The 24,950-nt window shown below is 48.6% G+C and overlaps 1 protein-coding gene across 1 annotated transcript in view; it reads right to left on the bottom strand.

Moving 5' to 3' along the window:
* The window catches only part of MYO18A (myosin XVIIIA), a 202,251-nt gene that overhangs the window by 25,814 nt on the left and 151,487 nt on the right, over nucleotides 1–24,950 (bottom strand). The window contains exons 28-36 of the mRNA XM_058163839.1: nucleotides 21,752–21,952; nucleotides 17,984–18,094; nucleotides 12,493–12,597; nucleotides 12,053–12,199; nucleotides 10,408–10,521; nucleotides 8,438–8,554; nucleotides 6,688–6,771; nucleotides 6,448–6,585; nucleotides 696–881 (exon numbers count right to left, since the gene is read on the bottom strand). Of these exons, the coding sequence (XP_058019822.1) occupies nucleotides 696–881; nucleotides 6,448–6,585; nucleotides 6,688–6,771; nucleotides 8,438–8,554; nucleotides 10,408–10,521; nucleotides 12,053–12,199; nucleotides 12,493–12,597; nucleotides 17,984–18,094; nucleotides 21,752–21,952 (1,203 nt within the window). The remainder of the gene's footprint in view (nucleotides 1–695; nucleotides 882–6,447; nucleotides 6,586–6,687; nucleotides 6,772–8,437; nucleotides 8,555–10,407; nucleotides 10,522–12,052; nucleotides 12,200–12,492; nucleotides 12,598–17,983; nucleotides 18,095–21,751; nucleotides 21,953–24,950) is intronic.

The raw sequence follows: 24,950 nt of genomic DNA on the forward strand, positions 1-24,950 counted from the left end.
GTGCAAACTTTGCACAAAAAGAGCCTTCTGCAAAAGGCTTTTCCTCCACTGATACCAAATGGGAGAGAACCGAAATGGGAAACGACCACTCAGAATAGAGCTGGGAGTAGCAAATGTCATCAGGGCTGGAAGGGAGAAGGATTTGCTTTCAATTTCTATTCCCATGGCCCTGGTCTAGTCTGGTTAGCATTAAGCATAGGATGAGGAGTAAGGAGTAGAACCCAGGGAACCGACAGTCCTCCTCCTCCTCCTGCAAACTTCCCTCCCTCCCTCCCTTCTAGCACTGATGACTTTCCCTAGTTCGGTCCTTCTAGCACTGATGATGTTCCCTAGTTGGGTCATGAAACATCTGCAAGAAAACCACCCAGCTCAGAAACCACCAAGGACCCCACAATCTTTTTCCTCCTCCTCCTCCTCCTCCTCCTCCTCCTCCTCCTCTTCACAAAACCCCCTTCCCTTCTAGCACTGATGATGTTCCCTAGTTGGGTCATGAAACGTCTGCAAGAAAACCACCCAGCTCAGGGAGCACCCAGGGACCCCTGACTATTTTGCTTGTCGGACTTGCCCGGACAGATTCACCAGAGTCCTATTTTGAAAGCAAAGCAGAGGTGAACCTCCGGAATGGGGCAGGGAGGGGAGGGGAGGGGAAGGGGAGCTGCGCTAGAAGGGTGGACCTTGAGAAGGAAGCCCCTTACCAGTTCGTGCTTCTTCCGGCTTGCTTCGGCCTCCTTCTTGGCCAGTTCGGCCATCTCCTCTTTGGTGTCCCGGAGTTGACGCTGAAGTCGCTTGTTCTGCTCCTTCTCCCGGTTCTCAGCCGCCGTCCGCTGGTCGCGCTCTTCCGTCAGCTTCTCCATGTTCTCTTTCAACCGAGTGGCCAGGCTCTGGGGCAGGGGGAGAAGGAGATATAGAGCGGAGAAGGGCAGGGGGCCAGGAAGGGGCCAGGCCTACCTCTCTCGGGCATTAGCAAGAGCAAGATATACCGCTGCTCAGTGCTTCCTACGGCCCTCTCTAAGCCAGGGGTCTCCAACCTTGGCAACTTTAAGCCCGGCGGACTTCAACTGCAAAGCTGGCTGGGGAATTCTGGGAGTTGAAGTCCGCCAAGTTTAAAGATGCCAAGTTGGAGACCCCTGCGCTAAGCCGTTTACAGAGTCGGCCACAATCTGGCTCCTCATTTTACCCACTGCGGGGGGTTGGAAGGCTGAGTCAACCTTGAGCCCGTGAGATTCGAACTGCTGGTTAGTGGGCAGAGTTAGCCTGCAATGCTGCATTGTAACAACTGTGCCACTATAGCTTCCTTCCTTTCCCTCATTTCCCTTCCTTCCTTCTGGTTTTCCTTCCTTCCTTCCTTCCTTCCTTCCCTCCCATCTTCCTTCCTTTCTTCCCAAGCAATAGCCCTTAGACTTATATACCGCTTTACAGTGTTTTTACAGCCCTCTCTAAGTGGTTTACAGAGCCAGCCTCTTGGCCCCCAACAATCTGGGTCCTCATTTTATCAACCTCGGAAGGATGGAAGGCCGAGTCAACCTTGAGCCTGGACAGATTCGAACTGCTGGTTAGTGGGCAGAGTTAGCCTGCAATGCAGCATTGTAACAACTGTGCCACTATGGCCTGATTCCTTCCTTCTCATTTCCCTTCCTTCCTTCTGGTTTTCCTTCTTTCCTTTCCTTCCTTCTCATCTTCCTTCCTTCCTTCCTTCCTTCCTTCCTTCCTTCCTTCCTTCCTTCCTTCCTTCCTTCCTTCTCATCTTCCTTCCTTCCTTTCCTTCCTTCTCATCTTCCTTCCTTCTTTCCTTTCCTTCCTTCCTTCTTTCCTTTCCTTCCTTCTCATCTTCCTTCCTTCCTTCCTTCCTTCCCTCCTTCCCATCTTCCTTCCTTCCTTCCTTCCATCTTCCTTCCTTTCTTCCCAAGCAATAGCCCTTAGACTTATATACCGCTTTGCAGTGTTTTGATATCCCTCTCTAAGCGGATTACAGAATCAGCCTCTTGCCACCAACTATATGTGCCCTCATTTTACCGACCTCGGAAGGACGGAAGGCTGAGTCAACCTTGAGCTGGTCAGGATCGAACTTCCTGGCTGTGGGCAGAGTCAGCCTGCAGTCCTGCTCTCTAACCACTAGGCATCCTTGGCTCTGTACCAGCCTCTGTGCACCCTGAGGGGCAGCAGTGGGCCTGAAGGGTCCCGGCAGGGAAGGGCCATTCCTCTCCTCTGCTTCTGCATCTTTCAAAGGTAGGGCTCTCCAATCTTGCCCACTTTAGGACTTGTGGACTTCAACTCCCAGAATTCTAAACTAAGCTGGTTGGGGAATTCTGGGAATTGAAGTCCACAGGTCTTAAAGTGGCCAAGGTTGGAGTCCCTTGTTCTAAGGGCTGATGCTGGGCTGCCCCCCCACCCGAAGTCCAGGAGTATTTTGATTGTTTCTTTATCATATTCAAGCAACCAGAGCGAGTGGTGCGGTGGCCTAGAGGTGGCGCTCTCGCCTCACAATCAGGAGGCTGTGAGTTCGATCCTAGGTAGAGGCAGATATTTCTCTCTCTCTCTGGGCACAATGAGAAAACATCTGCTGAACAAAATTCCGCATTGGCGACAGGAAGGGCATCCGGCCAGTAAAACACTCAGTTCCATTCAGTAGCCCAGACTCCACCGTGCAAGGGATTACGGGGTCGTTAAAGGAGGAGGAGGAGGATTCAAGCAACGAGCCACCCATGAATAACAAAACCCAATAATTTATTATCTGTGTTAGAGTCCTTGACTCACAACAGTTTATTTAGCGTCCGTTGGAAGTTACAGCGGCACAGAAAAAGGTGACTTATGACCGCTTTCCACACTTACGACTGTTGCAGCATCCCCGTGGTCACGTGTTCAGAATCCAGACGTTTGGCAACTGACTCGCACTTATGACGGTTGCATTGTCCCGGGGTCGTGTGATCCCCTTTTGCGACCTTCCGACAAGCGAAGTCAATGGGGAAGTCCGGATTCGCTGAACGACCCTGTGACTCACTTAACAACGGCAGGGATTGTCTCAACCACGGAGGCAAGAAAGGTCTTTACGGCGGATCAAAATTCACTTCATGGATGTCTTGCTTAGCAACAGGAGTTTTGGGCTCATTTGTGGTCATTAAGTCGAGGAGTACCTGCGCAAGAACCACCCGAAGGGCTTGCCTTCCCTTTGGAATGGCTAAATGGGGCTTCGTGGTTCCCGGGAGAGGCCAAGTTTATGCCTTTTGCGGCTACGAAAGGATTCCAAGCTACATCCTCACTTGACACTGCTCCCCACTCCTTGCTGGAGGCTAGCTGACCGTTGTCCAATACCCTCATCCTGCATGGAGATGTCCACCCTCAATCTCCAGACAGGAAAGACCCCGGAGAACCAATGGCAGACAAGACCGGGGCAAAGGGGCTGCAGAATTTGGGGTGGGGTGGGGGTCTTCCCTGATTAATTCCACATTCCTTGCTCCGACAGCAGCTCACACGCTTCCCTTTCCGGGTGGGAGCACGGATCAGTTCAATGTGCATCCCCCAGAACGCCTAAGAGTCTCTAGCAAGGGCCTGAAGCCCCCCACCCATCCACCCACCCACCCTCCCCCTACCCAGCCTCAAGAGCTGAAGGCAGCACCCACAGCTTCCCAGCACCCTCGGGATCGCGGGGCGCAAAAGAGATTCCGATTCCAACATCCGCTCCGATGACAACCGTGCCCCTTGGGGGTGGGCTGGGGGGGGGGGAGAAGTGAGGCGATCCCTCTCCATCCCCAGCGAACCGTGGCAGGTGGAAAACGAGACGGGTGGGTGCGGGGAAGACACGAGGCCAGGCATCCATATTCATCTGCCGTGCATAATGGTAGAAGACAGCAGCAATTACAGGGGGGGACGGGGCGGCGCAGTGCAAGGCGGCTCCTCGCTCTTCCGCCGAGAGCTAATGGAACAAACGAAACCGGCCCTATGAATTTACATGAGGGGGTGGGGGCGAGGGGGGAAAGGACTGGCTGGAGGGAAGGGGAGGAAAGGGGCTGGGAGAGAGAGAGAGAGAGAGAGAGAGAGAGGGGATGGAGGGGGGTCTTTTTTCCCCAGGCGTGGGAAGAATAATCAGGGAGGGCCTTGGTGAATTGGAAAAATAGATTTAACTTTGTGTGAAGTAATTACAGCATGTAATGTAAGGAGAAAAATAGATTCTATCCGTTGGCGCAGGCAGCTGAGCGCCGTCCCCTGCATATTTATCACGCGGCTGGCTGGCTGGCGGTGGGGCGAGGTGGAGGGAGGGGAGGGACGGGAGGGAGGGGGAGGGAAAGGAGGGAAGGGCGAAGAAGCCAGGAACGGCAGAGGAAGAGGAAGGAGCATCCGGGCTTCCCCAAAAGAAGGGTCTGGGGGCGCAGAAGGGAACGCCCGTGGCTCGAGGCTCCGCTGCCGGCAAGGAGGGGCTGGGACGGAGTCGGGGGCTTCCCAGGTTGGGGTGGGGGGCAGAGCCAGAGGGAAAAGACGACGGGGAGGCAGAATTACAGCTAGTCCTCGTCCGTACGACCAAAACGGGAGCCAAAGGCAGCGTTGAAGTGAACCATGCCACATTTCGCAATCATTTTGGCTGCTGTTAAGTGAACCGCTGCCGTTCTTAAGTGAACCTACACCCCGTATTGAATTGGCTGGTCAGAAGGTCGCCAAAAGGTGACCCCGGGACACTGCGACCATCATAAATGTGAGTCAGCTACCGAGCGGCCGAATTTTGATCACGTGACCCTGGAGGTGGCTGCAGTGGCTGTTAAGTGTGAAAGGCATCAAGTGAATCTGGCTTCCCCCAATAGAAGTCACTGCTTTCAGCGTTGTTGCAACTTCCGACGGTCACTAAAGGAACGGTCGTAAGTCGAGGACCAGCTGTCTTTTACCAGATTGGCTCGTCAGAAGGCAGAGAAGGGCTTAAACCTTCCTGGCCCTGCATGAGATTCCCTTCCGTGATGAGATTGGACTGCCATCGGTCAGAAATGGTGTAGGGGCTCCTGCTTGGGGTGGGGTGGGGGTTGGACTAGATCAGGGGTCTCCAACCTTGGCAACTTTAAGCCTGGCGGACTTCAACTCCCAGAAAGCCCCAGCCAGCAAAGCTGGCTGGGGCATTCTGGGAGTTGAAGTCCTCCAGGCTTAAAGTTGCCAAGGTTGGAGACCCTCTGGACTAGATGACCTAAAAGGTTCTTTTCCAACTCTGTTCATCTGTAAGATAACATAACATAACATAATAAGAGAGTTGGAAGGGACCTTGGAGGCCTTCTAGTCCAACCCCCTGCCCAGGCAGGAAACCCTACACCACTTCAGACAAATGGTTATCCAACATCTTCTTAAAAACTTCTAGTGTGTGGAGCATTTACAACTTCTGCAGGCAAGTTGTTCCACTGATTAATTGTTCCCACTATCAGGAAATTTCTCCTTAGTTCTAAGTTGCTTCTCTCCTTGATTAGTTTCCACCCATTGCTTCTTGTTCTACCTTCAGGTGTTTTGGAGAATAGTTTGACTCCCTCTTCTTTGTGGCAGCCCCTGAGATATTGGAACACTGCTATCGTGTCTCCCCTAGTCCTTCTTTTCATTAAACTAGACATATACCCAGTTCCTGCAACCGTTCTCAAAAGTCAAGTAAGGGTCTTTGCCCGAGGTCTGCCCGTTTGGGCCGGGGGTCTCTCCCCCCTTCGCTCCTTTTCCCTCACCTCCAGGCGCTTCACTTGAGTCCTCTCGAACTCCAGCCGGGTCTCCAGTTCGCGGATCTTGGCCTCCTGCCGGCTGACCAAGGATTTGTCCACCATGGTCTGTTCCAGGAATTCCAGCTGGCTCTGGAGGCCTTGCACCTGGGGGGTGGGGGAGAGAGGTCGCTCAGAGGGGCTGCTGTTGGGGGGGAGGGGTCCAGAAAGGCTGCACACCCCCACCCCTTGGCCTCGGGTTCGAGGTGTACCTTCTCCTGCAGCTCCTGCTTCTCCTTCTGGGCATCTTCCAGCTGCGATTGGAGGTCGTTGATCTGGCCCAGGTCCCGTGAAGCCTACGGGGGGGGGGGGACGAGGAAGGTAGACGTGAGCGATTGTGGCCCTCAAGAGAAGGGGGCACACACACACCCCCAGACCCATCTGCCACGGCTCCGGACTCCCTGCCTTTATAGGGCAAGGTCCTACCTGGCAGGCAGTACTTCTCCAGGTTGCAAAACAGCTGGAATTGCTTTCTTTCTTTCTCTCTCACTTTCTTTCTCTCTCACTTTCCTTCTTTCCTTTCTTTCTTTTCCTTTCTTTCTTTTTTTCTCTCTCTCTTCCTTTCTTCTTTTGTCTCACACTGTTTCTTTCCCCTTTTCTTGCCTAATTCTCCCTTCCTTCCTTCCTTGCTTTCTTACTTTCTCTTTCTTTCTGTCTCTCTCTTCTCTTCCTCCTCCTTCCTTCCTTCTTCCTTCCCTATTTCTTTCTCTCTCTCTTCCTTCCTCCTCCTTTCCCTCACCTCCAGGCGCTTCACTTGAGTCCTCTCGAACTCCAGCCGGGTCTCCAGTTCGCGGATCTTGGCCTCCTGCCGGCTGACCAAGGATTTGTCCACCATGGTCTGTTCCAGGAATTCCAGCTGGCTCTGGAGGCCTTGCACCTGGGGGGAGGGGGCAGAGAGGTCGCTCAGAGGGGCTGCTGTTGGGGGGGGGTCCAGAAAGGCTGCACACCCCCACCCCTTGGCCTCGGGTTCGAGGTGTACCTTCTCCTGCAGCTCCTGCTTCTCCTTCTGGGCATCTTCCAGCTGCGATTGGAGGTCGTTGATCTGGCCCAGGTCCCGCGAAGCCTACGGGGGGAGGGGGACGAGGAAGGTAGACGTGAGCGATTGTGGCCCTCGAGGGAAGGGGGCACACAGACACCCCCAGACCCATCTGCCACGGCTCCGGACTCCCTCCCTGCCTCTATAGAGCGAGGTCCTGCCTGGCAGGCAGTACTTCTCCAGGTTGCAAAACAGCTGGAATTGCTTTCTTTCTTTCTCTCTCACTTTCCTTCGTTCCTTTCTTTCTTTTTCTTTCTTTTTCTTTCTCTCTCTCTTCCTTTCTTCTTTTTGTCTCACACTTTTTCTTTCCCCTTTCCTTCCCTAATTCTTCCTTCCTTTCTTTCTTTCTCTTTCTTTCTGTCTCTCCTTTCTCTTCCCTCCCTCCTTCCTTCCTTCTTTCCTTCCCTATTTCTTTCTTTCTCTCTCTCTCTTCCTTCCTCCTCCCTTTCCCCCTTCTTTTTCTCTCCCCCCTTCTATCAATCCCCATCCTCCCCCACTCTTGGCTGCTAATGGTAGGGGTTGCTCTGTTCGCCATGATCTGCTTTGCTATTAAATGGGGGGAGGGATCCCTTCAAATGAAGTGGAATTCTTTGTGGGGCCCCCCCATTTCATCCCTCCCTCCAAGGAGGGGAGAGAGAGAAAAAGAGAGAAAGAGAAAGAGAAAGGAAAAAAGAAAAAGAAAAAGAAAGAAAGGAAGGAAAAGAAAGAAGAGTGAGGGAAGGAAGGAGAAAGACAAAGACAAAGAAAAAAAGAAAGAAAGAAAGAAAAAAGAAAGAAAGAAGAATGATTGAAAGAAGGAAGGAGAGAGAAAGTGAGAAAGAGAAAGAATGAGAAAAAGAAAGAAAGAAAGAAAGAAAGAAAGAAAGAGGACTGATTGAAAGAAGGAAGGAGAAAGTGAGAAAGAGAAAGAATGAGAAAAAGAAAGAAAGAAAGAAAGAAAGAAAGAAAGAAAGAAAGAAAGAAAGAAAGAAAGAAAGAGGAGTGATGGAAGGAAGGAGAGAGAAAGTGAGAAAGAGAAAGAATGAGAAAAAGAAAGAAAGAAAGAAAGAGGAGTGATGGAAGGAAGGAAGGAGAGAGAAAGTGAGAAAGAGAAAGAATGAGAGAAAGAAAGAAAGAAAGAAAGAAAGAAAGAAAGAGGAGTGATGGAAGGAAGGAAGGAGAGAGAAAGTGAGAAAGAGAAAGAATGAGAAAAAGAAAGAAAGAAAGAAAGAGAGAAAGAGGAGTGATGGAAGGAAGGAAGGAGAAAGTGAGAAAGAAAGAATGAGAAAAAGAAAGAAAGAAAGAGAGAAAGAGGAGTGATGGAAGGAAGGAGAGAGAAAGAAAGAGAAAGAAAGAAAGAAAGAAAGAAAGAAAGAAAGAAAGAGGAGTGATGGAAGGAAGGAAGGAGAAAGTGAGAAAGAGAGAATGAGAAAAAGAAAGAAAGAAAGAAAGAAAGAAAGAAAGAAAGAAAGAAAGAAAGAAAGAGAGAAAGAGGAGTGATGGAAGGAAGGAGAGAGAAAGTGAGAAAGAGAAAGAATGAGAAAAAGAAAGAAAGAAAGAAAGAAAGAAAGAAAGAAAGAGAGAAAAGCAATCCCAGCTCTGCAATCACTGACCAACGGCTGTTTCCCCTCCTGCCGAAGAGCGCGCACAGGGGGAGGGAGGAGGGGGGTTTCCCCACTAAGGCCACCCCCCCACGCCCCCCCCAGTGACCCACCTGTGCCACGGCCGCTTTATGCTTCTTCATGAGCTCATTCAGGTCCTCCTGATCTTCCTCCAGCCGGCTCTGCACCTCGTTCTTCTCCCGCTGCAAACGGCTCACCTGCTCCTCCAGCTGGGGGGGAGGGAGGGAGGGAGGGAGGGGAGAGACTTCAGCCCCCAGCCCGCCCCAGAAGGGCTTCGAGGCCTCAAAGCGGGGGGCTGGCCCTGGGGGGAACCCCCATATCCTGGTCCAGCTCAACCCAGAGCAGCCTCTATGAGTTGTTGGACGGAGGAATTACAGGCAATCCTCGACTTAGCCCAAAATTTCCATTTGCTAAGTGAGACAGGGGCCGAGTTATGCCCCGATTTACGACCATTCCTGCCCCAGCTCTTAAGCAAATCCCTGCAGTTGTTAAGCAAGTCGCACAGTCGTTAAATGGCTACTGGTCAGGAGGTCGCCAAAGGGGATCCTGTGACCCCGGGGTGGAGGGACGACAACACACTGTGGCCGTCATAACTACGAGTCAGTCGCCGAGCATCTGAATTTGGATCCCATGACCGAGGGTCACAAGTGCGAGAAACCGTCATCAGTCATTTTTTTCCCCAGGGCCGCCGTAACTTCGAACAGTCACTAAATGAACTATCATAAGCCAAGGACTGCCTGCATTTCACATATTTTTATCCCTGGTTGTTTTTTTGTCGAAACGTGATGCAAAAGTGCCCGACGAATAAATAAATCCCACCCTGGAAGAGCGTGAGGTCTAGGCCCTCACCCCCCCCCACCCCCAAGGCATGCTTACCGGCCTGGTGCCCCGATGGCGGGTTTTACCCACTCGCCAAGGCTGCCCCCGAAAGCGGCAACAGAAGCAGTTGGGGCGTTTTGGGAAGCTGTGGGGCTGATTTGCATCCCAGAAAATGGGACTTTTCTGGGATATTCTCCAGAACTGGATCTGTAGGGCTGCCAATTAGCCAGAAGCTTTGATGTCCCCTAATTAATCCCCCCCCTCTCTTTTTTCATTCAACAGAAAGAAAAAGAGCTGAAGAAAGTTAGGCCTGGAATTTGCAGGGAACCAACCACCGCTGGCGAGATCGACGGGCAGAAACCTTATCATTAAGTGTTGTATTATTAAGTGTTAAATTGTACCCTATGACCATCAATTGTGTTGTAAATGTTGTACCTTGATGAACGTATCTTTTCTTTTATGTAAACTGAGAGCATCTGCACCAAGACAAATTCCTTGTGTGTCCAATCACACTTGGCCAATAAAAATTCTATTCTATTCTATTCTATTCTATTCTATTCTATTCTATTCTATTCTATTCTATTCTATTCTACTCTATTCTAATTGCTATTCTAGTCTATTCTATTCTTCTCTTCTCTTTTGTAGCCTATGACTTAATGATATTGAATTTGCACCCTATGACCATCATTAAGTGTTGTAAGTGCTGTACCTTGATGAAAGTATCTTTTATGTACACTGAGAGCAGATGCACCAAGACAAATTCCTTGTGTGTCCAATCACACTTGGCCAATAAAAATTCTATTCTATTCTATTCCATTCCATTCCATTCCATTCCATTCCATTCTAAAATTCTATTCTATTCTATTCTATTCTATTCTATTCTATTCTATTCTATTCTATTCTATTCTATTCTATTCTATTCTACTCTACTCTATTCTATTCTAATTGCTATTCTAATCTATTCTATTCCTCTCTTTTGTAGCCTGTGACTTAATGATATTAAGTATTGAATTTGTACCCTATGGCCATCATTAAGTGTTGTAAGTGTTGTACCTTGATGAAGGTATCTTTTCTTTTGTGTACACTGAGAGCCTATGCACCAAGACAAATTCCTTGTGTGTCCAATCACACTTGGCCAATAAAATTCTATTCTAGAAGGGACTGGATGGTCTAGCAGGTGGAGGGGGGGATCTCCGTTCCTGGGGAGGGGGGAACTGAGTCCGAGGCCTGGACGTTTGCCTACCGCTCCTTTCGCTTTGGAGAAATCCTCGATCTGGAGGTGCAAATCTTCAATCTCCACCTCCATGGATTTCCGGGCTTTGACGGCAGCCGAGCAGGTGAACTCCGACTCTTCCAGCTGCAGAGAGAGGAGGGGGGAAAGGGGCTGTCAGAGGGGCTAGGAGCCTCTCCCCCTCCCCTTCAAGGCTCAGGGTCAGCCTTCCTCTTGAGGGCCCCCCCCAGGGGCTTTTTCTAAAAGGCAACTGGACTTTCTTGGGATTTTTTCACCCCCTTGAAAACATTTCGCTTCTCATCCAAGAAGCTTCTTCGGTTCTTCAGAGCCCCTTCTTTCCCTTCTGTTGCTTCCTTCTTCCCTTCCTTCCTTCCTTCTTCCTTCCTTCTTCCTTCCCCTTCTTTCTTTCCTTCCATTTCTTCCTTCCTTTCTTTCCACCCTTCTTTTATTCCTTCCCTTCTTCCTTCCTTCCTTCTTCCCCTTTTCCTTCTTTCCATTTCTTCCTTCCTCCTTCCTTCCATTCCTTCTTTCCTTCCTTTCATTTCTTCCTTCCTCTTCTCCATTTTTCCCTCCCCTCTTCCCTTCTTTCCTTCTCCCTCCCTTCCTCCCTTCTCCTTCCTTTCCCTCCCATCTCTTTTTATAATAACAACAACAACAACAACAACAGAGTTGGAAGGGACCTTGGAGGCCTTCTAGTCCAACCCCCTGCCCAGGCAGGAGACCCTACACCATTTCAGACAAATGGCTATCCAACATTTTCTTAAAAATTTCCACTGTTGGGGCATTCACAACTTCTGCAGGCAAGTCGTTCCACTTATTAATTGTTCTCACTGTCAGGAAATTCCTCCTTAGTTCTAAGTTGCTTCTCTCCTGGATGAGTTTCCACCCATTGCTTCTTGTTCTACCCTCAGGTGCTTTGGAGAATAGTTTGACTCCTTCTTCTTTGTGGCAACCCCTGAGATATTGGAACACTGCTATTATGTCTCCCCTAGTCCTTCTTTTCATTAAACTAGACATACCGAGTTCTTGCAACCATTCTTCATATGTTTTAGCCTCCTGTCCCCTAATCATCTTTGTTGCTCTTCTCTGCACTCTTTCGAGAGTCTCAGCATCTTTTTTACATCGTGGCGACCAAAACTGAATGCAATATTCCAAGTGTGGCCTTACCAAGGCATTATAAAGTGGCAACTTTTTTAAAAAAAAGAGAGGCAACCAATCTACATCGATCAGAATAGAGCTGGAAGGGACCTTGGAGGTCTTCTAGTCCAACCCCCTGCCCAGGCAGGAAACCCTACACCCACTTCAGACAAATGGTTATCCAACCTCTTCTTAAAAATTTCCAGTGTTGGAGCATTCACAACTTCTGCAGGCAAGTTGTTCCACTGATTAATGGTTCTAACTGTCAGGAAATTCCTCCTTAGTTCTAAGTTGCTTCTCTCCTTGATTAGTTTCCACCCATTGCTTCTTGTTCTATGCTCAGGTGCTTTGGAGAATACCTTGACTCCCTCTTCTTTTTGACTCCCTTTTTCTTTTCCTCTCCTCTCCCTCTCTCTGAAGAACCGAAGAAGCTTCTTGCCTGAGAAGCGAAACGCTTTCAAAGAAGAAGTTGAGACCCCCATGACCTGGAGGGCGGCGACTCCTTGGGTGTTGGCGTCACCTGGTTCTTCAGCTGGGCGATCTCCCGCTTGCTGGGCGCGTTGTTCTTCAGGTGGTCCAGCATGACCTGCGCGTCGGCCAGGAGGGCCTTGGTGCGCTTGAGGTCCTTCCGCAGCCGCTTCTCCGCTTCGACGTCCCTCTGGCCGACCTGGAAGCGGGGGAAGAAAGCAGAGAAGGGATGGGACTGGGAGGGCTGTATCTGGTGTGCCTTGGCCCCTCCCTGGAGGACCCCACCCCACGGGATATTGCAGAGCAATCGTCCTTCTCGGGGGGGGAGGGGTCATGTGGGGAATTAGCCGGGAATCGTTGTGTGAACACAAAGGAGCAGCCACCCGCCCAATGAGCTTTATTTTGCCTTTCCTAGGAGATTCCTGTAGAAGAGGCATAAAGCAATGAACTCCCCAGGTGAGGCTCCCGCCTCTCGCGCCTGACAAGGGCTACCTGGTCGCTGACGGCCACCAGCTTGTTCTCCAGCTCCCTCTTCTCCCGCAGCACCTTCTGCCGCTCCTCGTAGGCCTCCTCCAGCTGCAGCTCCATCTGCTTCAGCTGCAGGGCAGAGAGAGAGGGGCTGATCAGGACAGGCTAAGCCTGCTGGGGGTCTCCGGTCGCTGGAGCTGAGGTGCCCCTTCTGGAGTCACACCTGTCCAAGCTCAGCCCGGATCTACTGGCCCAGATCCACCCCTACATTTTTTTTTAATTTCTTTTTGTCACAGCAGTATACACAAACAATTGTCATAGATAAAAGAACATATCTTGAAGAATATATATATATATCAAATCCCCCTGCAACTCAGACTAATCTGAGCACAACCAAGCCCCCACCCAAACAGGACACACCCCCAGCCAATCAGAGCACAAAAAAACCTCCATCCAATCAGAGCACAGCCAAGCTCCCACCCAATCAGTTCAAACCCCCACTAGCAGTTAAAAAGGAAGAAACAACTGCAATCACACATTGCTCCCAGAAGCACGAAGCTGAAACCTGAAGATGACGAATGAGACTTCGTCGAAACGTCGCCAAGACACTTCCAATTTTACGCGGGAGAAAACCCGAATAACCAAAGACCTACATACAAAGACCTGCGAATACCTCAGAAAACATATCTATATCTATCTATATATATATAAGTAAAAAAATATGCAATAACTATATTAATTTGATATAATGAAGAGAACAATAGGACAGGAACAGTAGGCACTTTTGTGGTCTTATGCATGCCCCTATAGTCCTCTTAGGAATGGGGTGAGGTCAATAGTAGACAGTTTTTGGTTGAAGATTTTGGGGTTTTGAGTAGAGACTATGGAGTCAGGTAATGAGTTCCAAGCATTAAAATGAGTTCCAAGCATCCAGTTCCAAACATCCAGGTACTCCCCTTCCTCAGGTAGGTACTAAGTTCAAACGGTCACTGAGTGACCTCTTATATGCTGAGAACTATCTGTACTTTGGAGGAGGTCAGGAAGGGAGGAAAGGAGAGAGGAAGGAAGGAGGGGAGAGAGGGAGGAGGGAGAGGCAGATGTTTAAGGAGAACTAAGGAAAGGAGGGAGGGAAGGAGAGGAGGAAGGGAAGCAGAAGGGGGATGCAGAGGTATAAGGGGAAAGGAGGAGGGAAGGAAAAAAGGGAGGGAGGGAAGTAGGGAAGAAAAGGAGGGTGGGAAGGAGAAGGGGTGGGGAAACAGGGAGGAGGGGGAGCAGGAAAGGGGAAGGGGAAGGGTGAGAGAGAGAGAAAAGAAAGAAAGAAGGAAGGAAGGAAGAAAGAAAAAGGAAAGAAAGGAAAGAAAGAAAAAAGAAAAGAAAAGGAAAAAAAATCCCAGCTGTTTTTGCAACTTGGAGAACTCCTGCCTCCCAGGCAGGAGGGTCGCCTTCACAGAAAAAGTGATAATAAAAATTATCTTTGTCTTATTTTAGGACACCCAAACACCCCCCCATCAGAAATTGGATTGGTTTTATTTATCAGCAAGTCAACCAAAATTACATACCACACAACGCTTCCTAGAAAGCCGGAAAGACCGAGTGGGCCTGGAGGGGTTCAAGGGGCTGCTTGGGGCTTGTATGTTTGATTGGTGTTGTTTTTTTATAACGGGGGGAGGGGGGGCTTTGCTCTTGTTCAGATTTATTAGAGTGGATATTTTTAATATTTGATGTTGAGTTGTGATGGCGGTTGCTGCTTAACATTTATCATGTCGTGTGTGTGTGTGTGTGTGTTTGTGTGTGTGTGTGTGTTTGTTTCTAGGTAGGGATGTTTTATTGCAGTGCTAAGCTGCCTTTGAGCGCTGGGCTCAGCAGCATATAAATGTAATGGATAAATAAACAAATAAGCATCCATAAATCTAAGCAGGCAAACCCCTGTCAGTTCAATGGGACAGGCAGGAGGAAGAAATACGTTCTGTCCATAATCCGGATCTTCTCCCTTAATGCGTCACAACTTCCTCCGAAGGATTCTTATTGATTCTTATCTCATCTTTAATTTTATTTATTGGGATTTCATGTTTCTAGGCTGCTCGCCTTCCTCAAGGAAGGGCCCCGGGTGGTTTTTATAAATAACTCAAGCCAATTAACATACATAATGCTCCCTCTTCTTCCTATTTCCCCCCTCACAACAACCCTTTAAGGTAGGTTGGGCTGAGGGAGGGGAACCAGCCCAGAGTCACCCAACTGACTTTCACGCCTAAAATGAGACTAAAACTCACCCTCTCCTGGTGATTGGCCCAAAGTCACCCAGTTGGCTTTCGTGCCTATGGCGAAACTATAACTCCCCACTTCCTGGTGATTGGCCCAAAGTCACGCAATTGGCTTGCATGCCTATGGCGGAATTAGAACTCATCCTCTCCTGATTAGCCCAAAGTCACCCAGTTGGCTTTCGTGCCTATGGCGGAACTATAACTCCCCACCTCCTGGTGATTGGCCTAGAGTCACCCAGTCGGCTTTCATGCCTAAGGAGGAACTAGAACTCCCCATTTCCTACTGGTTGGGCCAAAGTCACCCAGACAGCTTTTCTGCCTAAAGTGGTACTAGAACTCATCATCTCCTGGTGATTGGCCCAAAGTCACCCAGCTGTCTTTCGTGCCTAAGGAGGAACTAGAACTCCCCGTCTCCTGGTTTCCAGGCAGGCGCCTTCATCGCTAGGCCAAACTGTTCCCGGATTAAATTAGGGGTGCTGTGCGTTTTGACCCATCCTGTTCAAAGCACCCCACAGTTTCCTTGCTATTTCTGCTTCCTTTTGCTTTGCATTCGCCGCCCCGCCCTCCATATTAGCCCTGTTCTAATTTCCCCCAATTCCCAAGTCTGAACATAAAAAAACAAAAAAAAAAGGAGAAGAAAGAATTGCCAGCGGGAATTCTCCCCAACCTGGAGACCATTTTATTCACGGTCCCCTGAAACGAAGGCGCCACATGGATGAGTAATAAAGACATTATTCTCCGGCTGTCAGCTGATTAGAGAACATTTTAATTAGTTAATCATATGTATATCAACCAATTAATTAATCTAACTTAAAACTGCAAACAAATCTGCCTTTTAGAGACACCCGAGGGGGGAAAAAAAAAATCTCCTCTCGTTCAACGCACAGAAGCTGATGTGGCTTTTTGGACAAGATTCTCCCACTGCTAAACCGGCTTTGGGAAGGAAAGAGGGTTTGTTTGGGTTTGTCGTGACCAGCCGGTTAAATAAACGACCCTCGGGGACCCCCTGCCCACCACCTCCAATAAAATTTCAGTTTTCTCAAGGATTCCCAGATGCTTTCCGATCCCTGAAGTCCAGGGGGGAAATGTGAAATTTGCTAATACCAGTTCTGTGGGTGTGGCTTGGTGGCAGGGGGGGGGAGGATAATGTGACTGGGTGGGCATGGTCCATTTTTTCTTTTTAACTTTTAAAAGCATTTTTTCTACAAAAAGTGCTTTTAAAAGCCTGGGATGATCAGGCAACTCAGCTGGGATCGCCAGAGGATAAAAAGAGGATGAGAGTCAAGGAGGAAGCTGGGTTTGTTCAACGACTGTGTGAGTCGCTTAACGACTGCCGTGTCAAATAAGGTCGTAAAATCCGGGCGCGACTCACCGAACAAGCACCTGGCTTTTAACAGCCGGAATTGTCTCCATTGGTGGTTGTGATGCAAGGACTGCTTGGTATGTCTGGAGAAAATATTTGGGGAATTAATTGCTCAAGAAAAGGTATGAAATTTCACAATCACTTCCTGGTGACATTGGTCTCATCCTGGGTGAGGCCGAAAAATTGCCTACATGACAACAAAGCCCAGCCTTCCTGTACACAACAGCACCAGAAGTTGTGGGTGTTCCATCTCTGCGACATTGGACAGCCACGTCTATCGCACAATGAGTCCTCAACTCACAATTCATTTAGTGACCGTTGGAGCTTCCAGTGGCCTTGAAGAGAATGCCTTAGGACCACTGTTCACACTTAACAACCGTTCCCGCTCACCCCAGGGTCAGGTGCAGTGGTGGGATTCAGGCGAACCAATAGTGGCGACCTGAACCGGCGCTATGCCGTCCTATTTAGCCATGTTTTCTAAGCCGCGCACGAGAGCAAAGAGTGCTCACATTTTTAGTGCACGGCAAACCAGTGTTAAGAGTTATGTGAAACCCACCTCTGGTCAGGTGATCAAAAATCAGATGCGTGGCCATGGATTCATCTTTATGACGGTCATAGTGTGCCGGGGTGTGTGTGTGTGTGTGATCCCCTTTTGTGACCATTGTTGGGGAAGTCGGATTCACTTACAACTGGGTTATTAGCTTAACCGCTGCAGTGATATGGTTGTTAGCAACGGCGGGAAGAGTGGTCGTAAAATGGGGCGAAACTGATTTCATTGTCTCACTTAGCAACAGAAATCTGGGGCTCAATAGTGCTCATAGGTGGAGGACTGTCTGTATAGAACAAGGATGCCCAAATTTGGGAAGTTTAAGACTCGTGGACTTCAGCTCCCAGAATTCCACAGCCAGCCAGGGGTAGGGGGTTAGGGTAATAAAAACAACAACAACAACAAAATAAAAGAAATAAAACAGTAGAAATAAAATAAAAACAATAAAAAATATAATAAAAACATTAAAATAAATAAAATAAAATAACAAATAATAAAATAAAATAAATCATAAAAATTATGAAATAAACAATAAAAGAAAAGAAAAAATGAAATTAAAATAAAATCAAAAATTATAAATTTACGAAATAAACGGTAGAATAAAATAAAAATAAAACAATAAAATAAAACCAATAAAATAATAAAAATAAAAATAATAAAATAAAATAATAAAATAAAAATAATAAAAAACAAAAAGTAAAATAAAAAATAAAATAAAATAAAATAAAAAATAAAATAAAATAAAAAAATAAAATAAAATAAAATAAAATAAAATAAAATAATAAAATAAAATAAAATAAAATAAAATAAAATAAAATAAAATAAAATAAAATAAAATAAAATAATGCCCGATCCTTGGGAGTTCTGAAGTATCATTTCCCCACTTTGCAAAACTGCTCTAAATGCAGACTGAGGCCTAGCTGGGTAAACGAAGCCGGAAGGGACCACCGGGAAGTGGCACCATGGGAAAAGATGCCCCATCCCTCTGCCCTTCTTCCGGTTGGCACTGCCCATGCCTTGGCTCTGCTCCCATCCTGAAAACTGGAAATTAGAAACTGGTCTTCTGGAACTTGTTACCTCCGCATATGCCAATCTGGGGCACTTTCCGATGGGTGGACTTCAACTCCCAGAATACCCCAGCCAGCAAAGCTGGCTGGGGAATTCTGGGAGTTGAAGTCCACCCATCGGAAAGTGCCCCAGATTGACAGACTGCTATAACTTCTAGGCTCTTCACCATGATAGGGATGTTCACAAGCGAAACCTGACAAACCAGGATGCTTCTTGACTCTGGAGGACACAACTTCCAGAGGACCACCCACCACCCCATCTGGTCACCTGACTCACCTTCTTCTGGCACGACTGACGGATCTCCTCCACTTCTTCATCGCGGCTCTCCACTTCCTTGGAGTGCGTCTGTCGCAATCTCTCCATCTCCATCTCCAGGCGGAGTTTGGCCTGGCGGGGGGGGGGAAGAGTTAGTGAGAGGGGGGCTTCCTCAAAGGGAACCGGGGGGTGGGGAGGGGGACCCCAGCAAGGGAAAGAGGGCATCTTAGGGTCTACAGCAAGGGGTCTACTTGGCCACTTGAAGACTGGTGGACTTCAACTCCCAGAATTCCTCAGTCAGCCATGCTGGCTGAAGCATTCTGGGAGTTGAAGTCCACCAGTCTTCAAGCGGCCAAGTTTGGAGAGCCCTGGATTAGGAGGGCAATTGACCCTCTTCTGGGATTGCTCTGTCTAACATAAAGCACCCAATGTTTTTGAAGATGAAACATGGGTTCGGGGGGCGGGGGGGGGGGGAAGGACAAACCCCCACCCCCCAGGTTTCACTTTCATCTCTTTCTCCCTGGGCGGAAGGGGTGATAGATAAAAAGAAGGTGGCTTTGAAGAAACTTCAAAGGTTTTGCCAACTTCCCAACTGAACAAAGAAGGCAGCTACACAAAACAACCCTCAAATTACAACGTCATTTATCTATTTGTCTATGTGTCCTTAGCCATCTGTCTCCAGCGTATTTTCCTTCCTTCCATCCATCCATATCAATTTTCTGTCTATCTATCATTATATCCATCCATCATCTATGATCTATGTATCCATCCATCATCTATCATCTATCCATCCATCCATCCATCCATCCACCCACCCACCCACCCACCCACCCAGCCATCTATCCTTCCATCCATCCATCCATCCATCCATCCATCCAATTCATATGCCTCATCCTTTTCTTTTGTCAGGATCTCCATCTCTTTTGCTTCCCATTCTCAAGGCAATTGGGAGGTGGGGGTTTCCAGACAACTGCTGCAGCCAGATATAGATGTAGGTGGGACCCCTATGAGCTGGGGCCACTGAACCCACTGGCACCCTTTTTGAGAATGGAGGAGAAAGGGAGGGCCTTCTGGGCAGGAAGAGGAAGTATCAGTGAGGTTAATTAATGCCGGTCCGGTCGCTCTATGGGTTAGATGGGTGGTCTCTAAATTAGGTAGACAAGTAGATAGATAGATGATGGATGGATGGACCGACAGAGATAAAGAGAGACAGACAGATATGGATAGATGGATGGATAAATTGGATGGACAGAGATACAGACAGAGAATGTGTGTGTGTGTGTGTGTGTGTGTGTGTGTTAGGTAGATAGATATGTGTACACACACACAGAGAGAGAGAGAGAGAGGTAGGAAGAGAGATATGGATGGATGCATGGATAGGCAGATAGACAGAGAGAGAGATAGACAGAGACAGGACAGATGGATGGATAAATTGGATGGATAGAGATAGATGGAAACAGAGAGTGTGTGTGTGTTAGGTAGACACACAGAGACAGGAGTAGGTAGCTAGGTAGGTAGGTAGGTAGAGAGACAGGCATGGATGGATGGATGGACGGATAGACAGACAGGCAGGCAGACAATAAATAAACGAAATAATCCTAGCAACAGCCCCGCCCTTCAGAAGACCCTGGTGCCTCCAGAAAGCTGCCCGGCTGGGCCCCCTCCTCGGCTTTTCTTCTCCAGGAAAAGCCATTCCATGAACTCTTCGGACAACCAGGGTCCCCCCCCCCCACCCCAAGAGCTCCGGGCATCTCTGATGATCGCAGAAGCCTCTCCTGCCCATTCCTCCGAAACGCCCAGCTGAAACATACGGCCTCCCCCCCACACTTTATCTGAGAACAGGCGGGCGGCTGCGGCTTTGGCATCGATCAGCTTCGCTTTGCCAGCTCCTGCCAGCTTCTGCACTGCACACAACCCTTCATGCTGGGACGGGCAATATTTAGAGCCAGCTGCCAGCCGGAAGCCGGCTCGGTTGGCAAACAAACCCCACTGGGGCTGCCTGGGGGTCCTGGGAAGAGAGCCACTGGATCAACGGGCTCCGAAGGGCAGTTACTTACAAGCCAAAAAGGGAAGCAAAAGACCGAAAGACACACACACACACACACACACACACACACACACACACACACACACACACGGAGCAATCAGCACCCGGAGGAGCAGAGATTAACTTCCAAGATTAACAAGAGAACAACAACCAAGGAGTAAACAAGACCCCAATTAAGGAACTGCCAACAGCCAAAAGCCCAAATTAAGAACCTCCCGACAATGACAGGGCAAGCTAGAACGGAAGCCAAGAACAAACCGTGCTTCCCACCAGCATTGAGGATGTTACCTAGTTGGGTCGTGAAATGTCTGCGAGAAAACAAGGAAGCTCAGCAAGCAGCATGGAGGGATACACTCTCTCTCCCTCTCCATCCATCCATCCATCCATCCCCCCTCTCTCTATCTATATCATCTATCTATCTATCTATCTATCTATCTATCTATCTATCTATCTATCTATCTATCTATCTATCTATCATCCGTCCATCCATCCATCCATCAATCCTCTCCCTCTCTCTATCCATCCATCCATCCATCCATCCATCCATCCCCCCCTCTATCTATATCATCTATCTATCTGTCTGTCTGTCTGTCTGTCTGTCTGTCTGTTTATCTATCTATCTATCTATCTATCTATCTATCTATCTATCTATCTATCTATCTATCTATCTATCTATCTATCCATCCATCCATCCATCCATCCATCCATGCATCTAATCTCTCTCTCCTATATCTATCTATCTATCTATCTATCTATCTATCTATCTATCTATCTATCTATCTATCTATCTTTCTATCAGCTATCTATCTATCTATCTATCTATCTATCTATCTATCTATCTATCTATCTATCATGTCCATCCATCCATCCATCCTCTCCCTCTCTCTATCCATCCATTGATCCATCCATCCATGCATGCATCTAATCTCTCTCTCTCCTATCTATCTTATCTAAACTATCTATCTATCCATCCATCCATCTTCTCTCTCTCTATCCATCCATCCATCCATCCATCCATCCATTCATCCATCCATCCAATCTCTCCCTCTCTCTCTCTCTCTCCCATCTATCTATCTTATCTATCTATCTATCTATCTATCTATCTATCTATCTATCTATCTATCTATCTATCTATCTATCTTCCATCTGTCTGTCTGTCTGTGTAATCAAAGAACTATCAAGAAGAAAATAACTCTCTGACCAACACTGACAGGACAAGCACCTTGTATATAAACAGGGAGCAAACCCCCCTCCCTTCTAGCACTGATGATGTAACCTAGTTGGGTCATGAAACATCTACAAGAAAACCACCCAGCTCAGAGAGCACCAAGGACCCCACAGTCCTCTTTCTCCCCCACCCAGAACCCGCCCCCTCACGTCCTTTCTATCTCTGATGATGCTACCTAATCGGGTAATAAAACGCCTGCAAAGAAACCCCCCAGCTCAGAGAGCCCTGGGGACCCTTCACTTCAGCCCTGAGCTAGGAAGATTCTCCTTTCTCGGCCGTCACTCACCCTCCGTGCTGCCGAGGCTTCTAAGGCCTGCATGGCTGAGACGGTGGCAGGGCAGCTGCCTCCTCCCCTGCCTGGCACCCCAAACTACCGAGCGAGTGGCGTCTTCTCCCGGGGCAGGAGAAGGGCAAGGAGAGGCGAGGCGAGGCAAGGAGAGGCGTCTGTCCCGTGAAACCGGCCCGCCCAGAAAACCGGCCCAGCCAGAGCCGGGCGCCCCGCCCTGGGCTTTACCTGCTCCAGCATCTGGATGGTGCCCGCCTGCTCGTCCAGCTCCTCCTCCTGGTCTTTGGCTTTGGCCTCCAGGTCCCGCAGCTGCTTGCGGACTTTGGCGAGGGAGGCTTCGTCCTTGGACTCCTGGCAGGAGAGGTCTTGCAGCTCGGCCTCCAGGCCCTGGACCTTCTGCGTGGAGGTCACGATCTGGGCCTCCTTCTCCTGGGAGGGAGGGAGGGCAAAGAGGGGCTTGGGCCGAGGGAAAGGGAGACCAAACTGCCTCTGCCCCCCCCCTCCCCCGTCGGCAGCAGCTCCTAAAACCCTAAAGCTGGGAAGGACCTTGAGGGTCATCTAGTCTAACCCCTTGCCCAAGGCAAGAGGCCTCGGAGAGATTCCACCTATTGTCCTCCCTCTCTTCCTTCTTTTCACTTTTCTGCATTCTTCCTTCCGTCTTCCCTCCCTTCATCTTCCTTCCTTCCTTCCTTTTCTCCATTCTTCTCTCTCTTCTTTCCTTTTCACTTTTCTCCATTCTTCCTTTCTTCCTTCCCTTCATCTTCCTTCCTTCCCTCTCTTCCTTCCTTCCTTTTCCCCATTCTTCCTTCCTTGTTCCCGCTCTTCTTTCCTTCCATTTCACTTTTCTCCATTCTTCCTTCTTTCTTCCCTCTCCTCCTCCTTCCTTCCTTCCCTCCCTCTCTTCCTTCCTTCCTCTTTTCTCCATTTTTCCTTCCTTCTTCACTCCCTTCATCTTCCTTCCTTTTCCCCATTCTTCCTTCCTTCTTGCCTCTCTTCTTTCCTTCCTTTTCACTTTTCTCCATTCTTCCTTCTTTCTTCCCTCCCTTCATCTTCCTTCCTTCTCTCCCTCTCTTCCTCCCTCTCTTCTTTCCATTCTCTTTTCTTCATTCTTCCTTCCTTCTTCCTTCCCTCCCTCCCTTATAGGGCTGGAAGGGGCCAAATACCTGACCTTCGGACCTTCCGCCGCGAACTGAAGACACATCTTTTCATTCGCGCAGGGCTGGCTTAAATTTTAAATTTTAAATTACATAAATTTTATCGATTTTAAATTTTTTACTAATTTTAAATGGGGTTTTGGTTTTTATAAATTTTTAAAGTTCTAGGCTAATTATAATAAGTTTTTTAACTTGCATTTTAAATTGTATACTGTAGTGTCTGTATTTTATTGTTGCCTGTACACCGCCCTGAGTCCTTCGGGAGAAGGGCGGTATAAAAATCAAATAAATAAATAAATAAATAAATTCTAGTCCAACCCTCGTCCAAGACAGGAGTCCTTATGCCATCTTATTTTGAAGACCTCCAGGGATGGGACATCCATAACTCCTGGTGGCCAGCCGTTCCACGGGTTAATTGCCCTGCCTGTCAGGAAATTCCTCCTTAGTTCCGGCTTGGATCTCCCTCTGACTTCCACTCCTAGAATTTCCCAGCCAGAAGTCTTTAAGATGAGTTATTATAGGATCCAAGGGACCTTGGAGGTCATCCATTCCAACTCCTCAAAGCAGGAGAACCTATAGCATTCCAGACAAATGGCTGTCTAGCCTCTTCTTGAAAGCCTCCAGTGATGGAACACCCACAACTTCTGGTGGCAGGCTGTTCCACTGGTTAATTGTCCTCCCTGTCAGGAAATTCCTTCTTAGTCCCCGGCTGCTTCTCTCCTTGTTTATTTTCCATTTGTTGCTTCTCCTCCTGCCTTCAGGGGCTTTGGCGGATTGGTTCACCCCACCCCACCCCACCCCACCCCCACCCCTCATTCCCTAAGGTATCCACTCAAGAAGCTGCAAAGAGTTCATGGGGCTGAGGGCAACAGGAGCCTCCTAAAGACCCCCACAGAATGCAACACTGCAGGCTAATTCTGCTGACTGCCAACAGCCAGCAGTTCGATCCTGACCTGCTCAAGGTTGACTCAGCCTTCTGTCCTTCCAAAGTGGGTAAAATGAGGACCCAGATTGTTGTGGACAAGATTCTGTAAATCGCTTAGAGAGGGCTGTAAAGCACTGCAAAGCGGTATATAAGTCTAAGGGTTATTGCTTGGGAAGGAAGGAAGGAAGGAAGGAAGGAAGGAAGGAAGGAAGGAAGGAAGGAAGGAAGGAAGGAAGGAAGGAAGGAAGGAAAATGAGAAGGAAGGGAGGGAGGGAGGGAAGAAGGAGGAACGAAGACAAGAAGGAAGGAAGGGGAATGAGAGGAAGGAAGGAAGGAAGGAAGGAAGGAAGGAAGGAAAATGAAGAGGAAGGGAAGATGAGAAGGAAGGATGGAAGATGAGGAAGGAAGGAAGGAAGGAAGGAAGGAAGGAAGGAAGGAAGGAAGGAAGGAGGAGGAGGAAATGAGAAGGAAGGAGGAGGAGGAAGAAGGAGGAAGGAAGGAAGACAAGAAGGAAGGAGGAAGGAATGAGAGGGCGGAAGGAAGGAAGGAAGATGAGAAGGAAGGAAGGGAATGAGAGGAAGGAAGGAAGGAAGGAAGAAGAAAGGAAGGAAGATGAAGGAAGAAAGGAAGGAAGGAAGGAAGGAAGGAAGGAAGGAAGGAAGGAAGGAAGGAAGGAAGGAAGATGAGGAAGGAAGGATGGAAGACAAGAAGGAAGGAAGAAGAAAGGAAGGAAGGGAGGGAGGAGGAAGAAGGAGGAAGGAAGAAGGAAGGAAGGAAGGAATGAGAGGAAGGAAGGAAGGAAGGAAGGAAGGAAGATGAGAAGGAAGGAAGGAAGGAAGGAAAATGAAGAGGAAGGGGAAGATGAGAAGGAAGGATGGAAGATGAGAAGGAAGGAAGGAAGGAAGGAAGGAAGGAAGGAAGGAAGGAAGGGAGGGAGGGAAATGAGAAGGAAGGGAGGGAGGGAGGGAAGAAGGAGGAAGGAAGGAAGACAAGAAGGAAGGAAGGGGAATGAGAGGACGGAAGGAAGGAAGGAAGATGAGAAGGAAGGAAGGGGAATGAGAGGAAGGAAGGAAGGAAGGAAGGAAGAAAGAAAGGAAGGAAGATGAGAAGGAAGAAAGGAAGGAAGGAAGGAAGGAAGGAAGGAAGGAAGGAAGGAAGGAAGATGAAAAGGAAGGAAGGGGAAGATGAGAAGGAAGGATGGAAGACAAGAAGGAAGGAAGGGAAATGAGAAGGAAGGGAGGGAGGGAGGGAAGAAGGAGGAAGGGGAATGAGAGGAAGGAAGGAAGGAAGGTGAAAAGGAAGGAAGGGGAAGATGAGAAGGAAGGATGGAAGACGAGAAGGAAGGAAG

This window comes from Ahaetulla prasina, chromosome 1, assembly GCF_028640845.1.
Source record: "Ahaetulla prasina isolate Xishuangbanna chromosome 1, ASM2864084v1, whole genome shotgun sequence".
Classification (NCBI taxonomy): domain Eukaryota; kingdom Metazoa; phylum Chordata; class Lepidosauria; order Squamata; family Colubridae; genus Ahaetulla; species Ahaetulla prasina.